General features: G+C 32.3%; 2 protein-coding genes across 2 annotated transcripts; one reads left to right on the forward strand and one right to left on the reverse strand.

The window, feature by feature from the left end:
• Window positions 1-1,418: 1,418 nt before the first annotated feature.
• Window positions 1,419-2,795, reverse strand: LOC129319648 (uncharacterized). Its single transcript, XM_054964739.1, has 3 exons — window positions 2,597-2,795; window positions 1,944-2,398; window positions 1,419-1,781 (listed from the first exon to the last, which is right to left on the reverse strand). Exons 1-3 carry the CDS (start codon window positions 2,793-2,795, stop codon window positions 1,419-1,421), a joined length of 1,017 nt encoding a protein of 338 aa, XP_054820714.1.
• A 6,027-nt stretch (window positions 2,796-8,822) lies between these two features.
• LOC129319362 (EPIDERMAL PATTERNING FACTOR-like protein 5) lies at window positions 8,823-10,145 on the forward strand. The gene is made up of 2 exons (XM_054964410.1): window positions 8,823-9,097; window positions 9,473-10,145. The coding sequence occupies exons 1-2, from the start codon at window positions 8,953-8,955 to the stop codon at window positions 9,727-9,729; spliced, it is 402 nt and encodes a 133-aa protein (XP_054820385.1). The 5' UTR covers window positions 8,823-8,952; the 3' UTR covers window positions 9,730-10,145.
• Window positions 10,146-13,743: the final 3,598 nt, after the last annotated feature.

Raw genomic sequence — 13,743 nt, forward strand, 5'->3', positions numbered from 1 at the left:
TTAAGGCCATTTCCCATTTTTCGACCAATACCTGAGGAAAAAGAATCCCAGACAATCGTAATGCTCTTCCAAATCTGTGAAGGGCTGCGTTTCTTGCATATAGACGTAATAGGATTGTCTTCACATTTATATTTGGCTTTCAAGCATCTAATCCAAAGGAGATTAGGTTGTATGAGGAGTCCCCAATAAAGTTTCATGATAAAAGCCCTATTCTGACTGAATAAGTCCTTGAATCCTATTCCTTCATGTTGTTTGCTCTCCTTTGCCATCTTCCAAGATATTAAGTGTATTTTTTGTTTGGATGGGTTTTGAAGACAAAGGAATCTTTTACTATATCCTTCAATTTCTTTGATGATGCCCTTAGGAATAAGTAGAGATTGCATAAAGTAGTAAGGAATCGCTGAAAGAACTGATTTAATAAGAACTGAGCGACCAGCTATATTCAAAAAACATCCTTGCCAAGAAAAGAGCTTTTGCTGGACTTTTTAGAGTATAGGTGCAAAGGTCAGCTTAGTTACTCGTGAATGAATCAAAGGCACCCCTAAGTATTTGCCTAAATCAGTCGTGAGATCAATACCTAAGATCTGGCAAAGGGCCCGACCACGGTTGAAATACACATTTTTTTAGCTGAACGCTTTAGATTTTGCTAAATTAATCTTGTGGCCAGAAGCAAGGCAGAACTTTGCCATGATATCTTTAATCAGATGCATTTGATCAGAGGAAGCTTCTGCAAATAAAATGAGATCATCGGCAAAGAAAAGATGGGAGATAAAAGGTCCTCTTGAGGAGAATCTGAGTGGTTTCCATTTTTTCATAACACAAGCATCCTTTATGAGAAAATTGAGTCTCTCCATGCATAGAATAAAGATATAAGGACTAAGGGGATCTCCTTGACGAATACCACGAGACGGTCTAAAAGTTTCAGTTTCTTCCCCATTCCATAAAACACGCAGAGAAGTAGTAGTAATGCAATTCATGATGATCCAAATGAGCTTGTTGTCTAGACCAATAATGTGAAGAGTTTGTTCAATAAAATCCCAGTCAAGTCTATCAAAAGCTTTCTCCATATCAACTTTAATAATTGCCATATAGCTCCGTCCAGTTTTCTTACGTCTCATTGTATGGATGGCTTCTTGAGCAATGATAATGTTGTCACAGCTTTGTCTTCCCTTGATGAAGCTACATTGATAGGGGTCAATAAGGAAATCCATAACCTGTTGGAGACATCTGGCTAGGAGCTTGGTAATGATTTTGAAGCTAACATTACATAGCGAGATGGGCCTGAAATCTTTGAGTCCAGAAGGCTATTCATTTTTAGGAATCATTACAATAGTGGCTTGGTTGATCTTCTTTATGTGTTCAGGGTCTTGGAGGCATTCTTTCACAAGCTCACAAACTTTGACACCCACTAAATTCCATTAGCTATGAAAGAAGTGTGCTTGAATTCCATCCGGTCCTGGGGCTTTGAACACGTCCAATGCAAAAGCTGCATTTTTTATTTCAATATCAGTAACATCAGAATTGAGATAAAGGAGGGTCTCACTATCAATTTGAGGGAAGTAATTAGGCCATGTTGAATCAGGTATGGCATTTATATCTTTGGAATATAAATTCTTATAGTACTCTGAGGCCATAGATTTCAAGGATTCAGAGTCTTCTATCCAGTCACCCGCGTCATTTTTTAATGCCTCAATCCTTTTTCTCCTTTTCTTGATAACAGCAGAGGCATAGAAGAATTTAGTGTTTTTATCACCCCATTGCAACCATCGACATCTAGATTTCTGGTACCAAATTAATTCTTCTTATGTGGCCAACTTTGCGTATTCCATCCAAAGCTTCTTCTTAATTTTAGCTAAGCCATTAGATTTATTCAAAGCTCGAGCACGATCAATTCCATCTAGCCTCCTTAAGATTTCTCTTTTTTTCCTCAGGATACTACCCACCTTCAAATCGTTCCATGAGTTTATAGAAGATTGAAAAGAAGAAACACCATCAACCCAGTCATGATTCAGCCAGGCATTTGAAACAAGATTTCCAAAGTCAGGTTCAAGATTCCAAGCAACTTGGTATTTAAACTGGGCAGGTCTATTGGGTGAGTTATGAGTGAGTACATCTGAAATGGCAATTGCTTTGTGATCTGATTTAAATTTGAGGAGATGATGCTCTTTACTGTTTGGATGATTAAATTCACAGGATAGGTTACAGAAAGCCCAATCAAGACGTTCTTTCACATTGTGACCCTCCCAAGTGTATTTGTCTCCAATAATAAGTAATTCAAGTAGCCCCAAATCATTGATACAATTATGAAAATCTGAAAGGGAAAACCAAGTTAGACCTGAACCACCAAGCTTGTCATCAGCACGTAAGAATGCATTGAAGTCACCAAGCACAATCCAGTCTTTAGTAATTTAGTTACTAAGATATATAAGTGAATCCCACAAGATTTTTCTTTTATTCGGGGATGTTTCTCCATACACAAAGGTAGAAAGAAATTGCTTGTTTGTAGAAAAGTTGGAGATTTGGCAGTGAAGAAGTTGGACATTTGAGGAGATATATTCAACATTAAAAGCATTACTATTCCATAGAATCCAAATACCATCGAAAAATCCAATAGCTTCAAGTCTAATCCATTTATCAAAACCCAAGCAACGAACAACACAATCAGCCTTTGAACCACTAATACGTGTTTCTTGAAGACAGAGAATGTCAACTTTATACTTTTGAACAAGATCTTTAATGATACCCGGGAAAGCTTTGCATCCTGCTCCCCGATAGTTCCAAGAAATGATGATCATTAAGGTTAACTGAAAAGTAAAAAAGGTACACACCCATTTCAGCATTTCTCTTGATCCCAGACAGGGCTGGCAACATCCTTCTCATAATGAGTTCCTTTTGAATCAGATGAGTCAATCTTCAATTCCACTTGAGCATTTCCTTTATTCAATTTCAGGGAAGAGATAATGTTAGGTGGTTCAGGTGTAGAGGGAAGACAATTTGTTGGAGAAAGTGGTGAAGAGGAGGCCGAGAAGTTAGTTTGAGGGGTAAGAACTTGTGTCACCAAATGGGTTAAGATGGGATGAGGTGAAGAAGGGGTCGAGATAGAGTTTTGCTGAATGGGGAAGGTTGGTTGAATTTCTGGTGGCTTAAAATTAACTTGGCATTCATTTTGGGCCAGAGATCCATTAACCACTACATAGGCACGTTGGCCTGCTGCTCTCTTTTCTGGTCTTTTTTCTTTTCCCATGAAGAGGTGTCTGATGCTTCATTCCTCCCTTTCACATTGGAGATTGAGGCTGACTCATTTAGAGATGTTGGGTTGGGCCTAATATTTTCTTTTCCTTTGGGTACATAAACTCCTTTTCCCCCTTGAGTATCTTTTCCTCGCTGGTTATTTTTAAAATTTGTGTCCAGCTCATTTTTACTCTGAGTTTCCTTTTTATTTGTAACCACTGCCAATGCTTTTCCTGCATTGCCAAAGGTGGCCTCTCCCCTAGTAGTGTCAAGATTTAGCTGACTTCTTGCATCCTCTTCTTGATCTAACTCTGCAAGAATAGCATATCGTGAAGTAGTCATTTTACTGTCATCTTTTTCTCCATATCTTGTATGCCTGCCTCGGTACTCATGTATGCTTCTGTGGCTGTCAGACCTCGAGAAATGAGGTTTCGTTTGGTCAGAGACAAAGTTCCAGGTGCGGTAGACTTCTTCTTCTCTGGGGAGTTTGGTCGCCGGTGTGAAAGGCGGAGGTGAACCGGTTGAGGGTGCACACTGTGAGGATTGGTTCGCTGTACTTGCTTTCCATGGACAGGATTCTTTTCTATGCCCATACCTTCCACAGTGGAAACAAATTAAGCCTAATCCTTCACATTCCACGTTAAATAAAGATGAAGCTAAGATTATTCTAGGTACCAACTTTTTTCGCAGATCCAGTTCAACGCATATTCTTTCGTATCTTCCTCTCTCTACCTTGGTCTTCTGAGCATCTGGATCTACAATGGTATTCATATCTACTTTGATAGTTCGACCGATTCTATCTCCTAATCTCTAGATAAAACTTTTTATGTAATAGTGCATGGGAATATTTAGAACACAAACCCATGTTGCAATGCGTCCCAAGGGATTATAAAATGGATCAAAGTAGGGAATCTACCTTTGAACAAGCACACAGTATTGTGCCACTACCCATGGTCCCTCAAAGAGAACCCTCTTATAGTGCTGTGCCCAGTTGATTTCATCTATGAAGCGGATGGCATAGTAGTTATTTGGCAAATCAATCAGTTCAAAATCTTTCAGTTGCTAAAGCTTACTTAGTCGTTCTTTAAGCTTGTGCAGTACGAATCTAGTTCCAAGTATTGTAATAACTAAGGCATTATTCCAAGGACGACACCAGTCATTGAATTTATCCTATGAAATAGGGACTACTGGGTAGATGTTCATCAGTTTTTTTAGTTCTTTCGATGGTGCAGGTATCTCCCACTACTAGTTAAGAAGATCTGATATCAAAGGATCATCGTCCATGGCTAATGATCCATAAGCCACTCCATTGAAATCGGTTCCTTTAAACCCAAGAAGAGAGTCTTTATAGGACCCCTATTTTTGGTTCCTCAGAATGCTCTGTTCTTCATCAGATTTCTGTATATGTTTGACACAGCCTTCCGTGTCTCCATTTTGTCAGGCATAATGGCATCTTCTTTGACCTCCTTCTTCATTTTCTTCAGTCGATCATCCGGTGAGAGCTCCTCAATGGGTCTATCCGGTGGCATTTTCTAATTCAGAGGTTCTTCCATTGGCGCTGCATGATTTTCAAGAGAGAGAAAAGTCCTGATGAAGCTACTCTATTCAGCTTATTTTTGTCAAATTTCAAGCTATGCCCTCAATTAAACTAATTGCAGGCTGAGGCGCGCATTGGTTTAATATTATTTTATTATTTTTTAATCTTTTCCTTGTTTTTCTTTTCTCATCATTCCTCCCCTCCCATTTTATATAAAAAGACTATTTATCCCCACACACACACCATTAAATTTCTTAAATTATTAACCCAATATGATTATACACTACCTTGGTAATGATTGCTTATTACAACACAATTCTTAAAAAAGTGTTAATGAGCGTACTAAACTTTAAATTATTATATAAATAGTAAATTAGACTTTAAACTTTTAAAATATTTAAAAACTCTCCCTAACTTTTTAACGGTTAAGATGAGTGCCGCATGTGTGAGATTGAGCCCCATGAGTGCAAAAAGTAACAACTATTTTTTTTAAAACTTAATTGATATGTTTTTGCATATTTTAAAAGTTTAGAGTTCAAGATGTGTAATGCCATTCTCCAAGCATTACTAAACTCATGCACACATGCCAAACTTAGGTAATCAAAAGTCTTTAATCTTTTGAACTACCAATTAATTATAATTATTAAAATATAGAAAATTATTATAATTAGAAAATAAGGATCCCAATAATCCCTTTTAAACATGGTTCATACCCTCAAACATATATATTCATACACAACGTAAGAAATTATAATTAATAGAGAACACGAGGGCAAAACTGTAATTTCAAGCAAACTAAGCAATATGTCATGGCATGTGCTACAGAGCTTTTAATTTTGGTTATATATATCATGATAGTGTCATGGATAAAAATATATTTTATTAAAAATATAATATAAATAGTCATATAAATTATTTTATTAAAATTATAATACAAATCATATATTATAATCATATAAATTATTTTATTATATTATTAATTGAAAATAAAATATAACATGTATATATTTTTAATAGTATATTATTCAACATATATGTATGAAGTTAATATATATTTAATTTTGCATATGATGATTACAAGTGCATTTTAATTCAATTAACAAATGAAAGGGTATAAAACTTGAAAGATGGAAGGTCGGTTTAAGTCTTGATATTAGCATATTTTGTAACAAATAAATAAGATGATGTGATGTGACATGAGGTGGCGAATGATATGTGGCATAGAAGGTGGTGATGTGATAGATGACATGGTACGACCTTACCCACACATGGTGAGTGACATAACACTATGTAGCAAGTAATATGGCATAAGCAAGATGCATATGTGATGCCTGATGTGGCGTGAAGTGTCGTGTGAGGTGGGATTAATTAATTTATATGTGGCAGTTGACATGGTGCGAGGTGAAAGGTGACGCAGCATTAGTTTAGTTTCTCATGATACATTATTATGAGAGTTTCTCATAATAATTTCTATTATGAGAGACTAACCAATTTCTCTCAAAAATATTTTAAAAGAAAATCTTTCAGATTTGTTGCACGTAAGAATTTCTCACAAAAAATTATTATAGGAAATTCTCACAGCATAATTATATGAGAGAAATTATCACACCATTTATGTGTGGGAAATTATCTTAAATTAAATTGAAATAACTTCTCTCAGAATCATTCCGCGAGAATGTCTCGCAGTTTTAAAGGCTGTGTGAACTTCCTGCAAATAATGGTGCGAGAAATGATTCTCACAATTTTGTTTGTGTGAAATATTTTTTCTTCGACTGTTTTAGTGATGGATCTTTTAGAGTGAGAAATGATGTTCTCACTAAATTTTGGGTGTTTTCTCACAAAAATATGCTATGAGAAAATCACTATTTTGATGTAACGGTTATTCATGCAATAATTTAGGATTTAGGATGATCATTGACCCTTTGGAAAAACTTCATGTTTCATTTCATAAGTGAGAATAATAAATATGTTTATCCCAAAAAATATGGCTAACAACCAAAATAAACAAACCCTATAATTTGATTAATATTTTTCTTTCTTTTTCTTGCTCACAATTTTTCTCTTAGTGGAGACAATCTTGTTTGGGGCATAATTAGATGTTAAATATGAGCATTTTTTCTAACAAAAATTTAAATTCTTGTTCATTATATTGTGAGGGACTAACTCTTTTTATTAGATTCAGTCCTCATTAGTAATTTGATTCATTTTCTATTAGTAGAGATAATTATATTCAATGAATATATATTAAGAAAATTGAACGCCTTTGGCATATCAATTAATTGCCTTATTTTATGCGAGGTAGTTAAAGATTGTGCTAAGTTTGAAGTTCTATGTTCATAGCAGGCGGCCACTCCTTTGCCTTACTCTCCATTCCCTTCTTTTCTCTTTAACCGTTACATTAGATTCAAAGCTTTTCAACTATTAGATTTAAATGTTGATAAAATTATGAGTATAATTTACATAAAATATATAAATAAAATGTTATAGTTTTTATATACTATATGTAAAATTAAAATACTAATTTTATCAAGTATTAAATTTAAAAATATTAAAACTTTTATGTAATGGTAATAAAAAGAAAAGATGGGAAATGAAAAAAAAAGAAAAGGAGACGCTCTTCTGCCCACCATTAAACCCCATAATGGATTTTAATTAATTACACCCTAATTTAATTTCCTTTTCAGATAATTTTCTCCCCCCCCCCCCCTGTACGTGAAGAATAGTCAATCTATCACCATGGCCCACAAAATTCAACATCTAAGATTTTGTCCAAAATCAATATACATAGCGCGCGCGAGACCTAAGGTACATGTGCGAATTGAGAATAATAGAAAGTGGCAGAGCAAAATAAAGGAATTTTTTTTTATAAAAAAAAAGTAAAATAATTATGTATATTAAACAAAAAATTAAAAAATCACCCAGGTGAATTAAGCTACACTTATTAACAAGTTGGATTTCTCAAACGTACGGGTCAGTCACAACACATGCATCCACTCCAAATAAAACCCTACCAATCAGTCACTGCATCACAATAATCAGAAATGTGGACCCATATAGTAGGGTCCACAGTCTCATCACATTTTAAAATAATTTTAACTATTTTTTTTTACATAGCTGTATGATTGAGTCAAACTCAAGTATTATTGGGCTCAATTAAAAATAATTTTTTTCAAATATTTTTATACATTCACAACAAATTCAAATTAGATACCTCATATATAAGCGGACAGTGGTCGTAGACCCTTTTATTGATGATCAACCCTTGTTGGTAAACTAATTAAAGTTCTATATGTCTATATGAGTATAACATTTTTCCAAGGAACATTTTTTTGGATGAAATACTAAGAATATTTTTTTGATGATAGTATAAGAAAATTAGAAAAAAAATCACAGAAAAATCCCATTGAAATGTGCAAATAACAATGAAGCCCAGCAAAATGTGGTAATTATTCTCAAGTTTCTTGGGACCTTCCTGACATTAATATGTTTTGTGAAATGGCCATAATGCTCCCAATTTAAAATATAAGTTATTACAATCAACAATAGTCGGTTTAGTTTGTAAAAATTTGACTCATATCTTACAATCTTCAAATATTACTGCTCATATGAAAATCTTGTTAACAAGTGATTTATAAATATTTTGTAAATGTTATTTGAATTAAAAACACACATTATTTTTTGTAAATCTTCGAAACTCAACTCACTTAAATTTTTACTTATAAAAAAAGTATTAATGACTACTTGAATTTAAAATAATTTTATATCAACAAAGTAATTTTCTATTTTTTATATGCACACATATTTTTTATTAAAAATAATCATATTTAAAACATGATTAAGTACTAAATTCTTAAACTGTAATTCAAATTTCAAACCTTGATAATTTCTGTTCTTTATATATATATATATATATATAACAAATTTTCTGTTCTTATTGTATACAACCATGACACAGTTTACTATCTCCCAACCTCCCAATACTTTTTGAACCAACACACACAAACACACTTGTTTTCTTCCTTCTCTTTCATCTGCTTCAAATATGTCTTTTGACTTGGCACCTTTTCTCCCACACGCAAATATCTGCCCTCTGTCCTCTCTCTCTCTCTCTCTCTCTCATTCTTCACCTGTTCACCATATCCTTCCCCCACACCCACCACCACTCGTCGCCTCCGTCCTCCGCCATGGGCCTACCGCCTCATCGCCGTCTTCTCCGTTGCAACCACCACCACCACCACCAACACAGCAACCGCCTGCCAACAACCTTCACGGCGTTCACTTTTCTCTTATTCTCCTCTGCTTCTGCCCTAACCCTCCCTCCACTTCCAAGTAAGTCTTCCCTAAGTACTTGTCTATATCTTAAATCTTCACAGTGCATAGTAAATATTCCATGAGTTCATCTCTTTACTCTTTAACGTTAATTAATGACCACAAAAGCACTGTTCATTTCACTTGACCTATACTAAACTTCTTACAAATTAATTATTATAATATGGTTTGAATCTTCTTACACATGTGCGCACGTTAGTTAATCTTTTTACCACCTAATTAATTACCTATCAAATTAAATGAACTAAGAATTTAATTTTTAACGATATTAGTTATTTTTTTGTTTTCAAAATTTTAGCTGTTAGTCTGTGACCTAATGTTGTTAGAATTTCCTTCATTTATTATTATTATTATTATTTTTGGAATGCTGATCAGGTAGGGGAGGTTTCAAGCAGCCCTACTTTCAGAGGGAGGAGATTAATGGGTCGTGGACGGCGGCAACGGTAGCGGCGGCTGATCAGAAGAGAAACGGCGGGCCAGGGTCGTTTCCGCCGTCGTGTAGATCCAAGTGCGGCTGGTGCGCGCCGTGTGAACCGGTTCACGTGCCGATCCATCCCGGTCTGAGCAAGCCGCTCGAGTACTATCCAGAAGCTTGGCGTTGCAAATGCGGGAACAAGCTCTTCATGCCTTAATATTTAGATCTGATGAATTTAACAAACCTCCGGAATCTCAAGAACAGAACAAGAACAAGTCAAATTATTATTATTCTTATTACTGTTGTATGTTGCAGAAAATTCAAACAATTCTGCATTTTGGTCTCCCAAACATGATCTTATCGTATCTGATATATTTCGATCTTGACACAGCGACGACGAGACACTAGAAGAAGTAGATGTGAATTATGTTATTGCCATTTTGTCACTGTCTCGTATGTGAATCAGTGAAAGTTGGTAATTGATTGTGTATTATTAGTTGATTACTAGGTTTATTTTAGAGTATTGATCTTTTTGGTTCTCTGTGAGAAGGCACGACAGAAGGAAACGTTGGGAATGTAAGATTCTGATGAGTGAGATTATCGAGAGGGATATCTTAAACAACCCTTTTTCACTGTCTGTTGTCTTGTGGATAAAAATTTCCATTTTTGTTTTATAATCAATCACCACATAAATATATAAGAATTATTTTAATAGGTTTTTTTTTCTAATGTTGTATGGAGATTGAGAAATGAGTTTGTTAATGGTTCATGAGCTTGTGAGAAAGCGAGATTATTAGGTTATTTAAATGTAAGTTGATCTAAATATATGTGAGAAGTTCATACTAGATAAAGCTGATCTTCATAATTAATATTAATAAAAAAATTCATCAATTTGAGTTTTCAAGTTTTGAATTAAGATGCTTTGTTATCATTATGGTATATATGCTTTTTCTTCTTCTTCACAAAAATGATTTTGCAATTTTTGCAATTACTTTCACTAATTTTGATCAAACTAATGACCTAGTGAACAATATAATCTTAAAAAAAAAAATCTATTACTATACTTTTATTTTTCTATACCAGGAAAAACTAATTCTTTAAACTATACTGGTTTAATTTACAATAGTAGTAATTGAAAGTATAAAAACTCTTAGGGTCTGTTTGATTCGAGGGGAGAGAATGGGAGGGGAGGGGAGGGGAGGGGAGGGAAAATTTTAAAAATTTCCCTCCCCTCCTCCTAACCAAATGAGGGAGGGAAGAGGAGCCCCTCCCCTCCCCTCCCCTCCCCCCAACCAAACGGGGCCTTGGTTTTGTAAATTAATACCATCAATCAATAGATACTATTTTACTAGATATAAAATATAATACTAACAGCGAGAAGAATTGACATGACTTTGGTGACCTTGGCTGCTCCTCTAAGGAACAGGTCCAAAATCTGGACTGCCTAGATTAAGTTTAGGGACAGTTTAGATTTAATATTTTATTTTTTATTTTTATTAAAATAAAAAATTATAAAATATTTTAATAAAATTGACTATCAATTTAGAGAGTCTAAATTTAATATTAATGATTTAAATTTAATGTGTAAATTTAATATGAATAGTTCATATTTAACATTCAAAATTTTTAAAAATTGACACTTTAGATATCCCCTAGAATCTGGACAATGCAGATATTCACTGACAAATATTTTTGAAATTTTTTCAAAAGAATTACAAGTTAAATATATTACATTTAAACTATAAATTTGAATAGTAAATTTATAAAAAAATTTAAATATTAAATTTGGATCATTAATATTAAAACTAGATTGTTCAAATTAGTAAAAATTGGTAATCAGATTTATTAAAATATTTTATAATTTTTTGTTTAACAAAAATAAAAAATAAAATATTAAATCTGGATTATTCCTAAATATAATTTGAACGGTCCAGATTTTGGACCTGCAGCGAACGCTCCTCCTACGAGGAGCAAAGCGGATTCCGACTTAGGTTTCCTCTTCCAACAGCACTAAACGTATTTGCAGGTTGTGTCTTATGTAAGCGTGGGAACAGTGAATGAATTGAAGAAGCTAGAGGCAGGTCATATCAAAGGCTTGAAAATTCTTATGCATTTTGATCTTGATAGTTCATTGTACTGATTTGAATGCTACACACAATGTGCTCCGTCACTGTTTTCTTGGGGCATCAACCATCAATCAACTGTGTGAATAATTATTCCAAGAATAATATTTAGATCTTAAAGTATTGAAGTAACGAGAGTTAGATAATCCATAATTTTTTTTTAAAAAAAACATGAGTTACAAAAAAAGTATAGATTTAATTAAACAATTACAGATATAAATTGCAGTTTCAATTTGCAAATATATACTTTATATGTAATTAAAAATTTTAAATTTACAAATGTCTAAATCAATATTTTTAATTTATTTTTTATCATAAATCTGATTAATTATCATTAATTCAATTTTTTTGAGATATAATTATAATATCAATAATATAAGTGAAGTGTGGGTATTATAAATAAATGTTTGTTTGGTTCTGCTGGGAATTATTATTGCAACCATATGATATGTTCCCTTTATCTCCGTGCTGTCTCCTTCACAAGGACCTAAAAAAAAAAATCAAAACCATGGATATAAAAAAGAAATCTTTTTAAATATATGAGACAATTCAACAATAGTCTCCAATTCTCTCACGTTGCCCAATTAAATAATTTAATTTTATTAAGTATAAATATATTTCAGTTAATCTCTGTAAGATTGAATTGGAGTGGCTGATAACTATTATAATACTTGGTCAAATTTTCATAGATGGAATTTACAGAGAAAATAAGGACAATACTATTGGACAATGGCAGGCTCCACTGCAGTGTGAGAAAAAGAAAAACCCAGAAAGGAGAGAGAGTACATTTGTTTGTTGCTTTGTTTTCTTTTGTTCTTTTTTTTTTTTTTTCTCCCTTTACAGCTTGCCACTTCCTCTGTGCTCTTTCTTGCAGGTTTGGATTGCCCATTTATTGGTCAATTATTAATATCAATATAAAAATATAAAATATAAATTTAATAATAAACCATACAATATTCATGATCACAAGCCATATATAATTTAATTTATTTCTCAAAAAGTTGTTTTGATTCCCTGCGAAGTATACTTGCCAAGAAGTTAATTTATAGCCACTTTTTTATTTTATTTTTTTTAATTCCCACGAAATCCAAATATTTTTAAATAAATTATTTTTTATAATGAAAATAAAAATGTAGTTTTAATTAATTTTTATTTTATAATTGTTAAGAGCAAACTTGAAAATATACAATAAGTAGTCGCTTGATTCAGTTTGTAAACTTTTCTAGCTATTTTTTAAATATAGTATTTTTTATGATAAAAAATTATCTTTTCAATTGAATTTTATTTTACAATTTTTAAAGATAAATTTGAAAATATACTATGAATACCAGGAAATTAGTAATAGAATTTACGTAGGTTTTGTTTCAATAGTAAGTTATCTTCCCAGTTACGAGAAATAAATTTATAATTCATGCTATCAATTTTTTATCATAAAATTTTCTTATTTTGGTGAGAAAAAGGATGTTATTAAATATATTTATTTATTTAATAGAGCTAAAGTTAAAAATTGATTAAATTTTTAAATAAAGTTACTCGATTTAAATATTTTCTTTATGATAAAATATGTTAGAAGTGAATTATAAATAAGACAAAAATAAGTAAGGATAAAATGCAAATCGGTCCCTAAATTATAAATCCAGGACATCTAAACCCTTAAATTTTTTTTTTGTTGCAATTTTTTTTTTAACTTTTGATAGTGGTACAATTTAGTTCCTAACATTAACAAAAGCTAAATTTAACTGTTAATTAATTTAAAAATAATTTCAAAAATTAGATTAAAGAACAATAATTATAATAAAGAATCCAAAAATTACATAAAATGGCCAAGAAATTTTTATTGATCTTTTTTTATAATTATTTTTGAGATAATTTTTGATCAATTAATGTTTAAAATTAATTTTTATTAGAATGAGGGCCAGATTATACTATTTTTTAAAAATTAAATAAAAATATTATATCAAAAATAAATTTAAGAATTCACATACTTTAAACCTATGATTTAAGACCATCACGTGTTAGATTTATATTTTAGTTTTTTTCTTTATACAGAATTCAGATAACTTTTTTACCTTTAAAGATATAGCTTTCGTACCTCAGGTGTCACACAA

This window comes from Prosopis cineraria, unplaced genomic scaffold (genome assembly GCF_029017545.1).
Source record: "Prosopis cineraria cultivar Desert tree isolate PC_DT_omini unplaced genomic scaffold, ASM2901754v1 PC9, whole genome shotgun sequence".
Classification (NCBI taxonomy): Eukaryota; Viridiplantae; Streptophyta; class Magnoliopsida; order Fabales; family Fabaceae; genus Prosopis; species Prosopis cineraria.

What these genes read in the sequence shown, in the direction of transcription:
- LOC129319648 (XM_054964739.1), bottom strand. Translation starts at nt 2,795, where the DNA reads ATGATCATCATTTCTTGGAACTATCGGGGAGCAGGATGCAAAGCTTTC. An exon ending in AGCTATTGGATTTTTCGATG is followed by an intron (nt 2,399 to 2,596) that starts GTATTTGGATTC and finishes AAATTACTAAAG; the next exon opens with ACTGGATTGTGCTTGGTGAC. An exon ending in ACTCATGGAACGATTTGAAG is followed by an intron (nt 1,782 to 1,943) that starts GTGGGTAGTATC and finishes ATTTGGTACCAG; the next exon opens with AAATCTAGATGTCGATGGTT.
- LOC129319362 (XM_054964410.1), top strand. Translation starts at nt 8,953, where the DNA reads ATGGGCCTACCGCCTCATCGCCGTCTTCTCCGTTGCAACCACCACCAC. An exon ending in AACCCTCCCTCCACTTCCAA is followed by an intron (nt 9,098 to 9,472) that starts GTAAGTCTTCCC and finishes AATGCTGATCAG; the next exon opens with GTAGGGGAGGTTTCAAGCAG.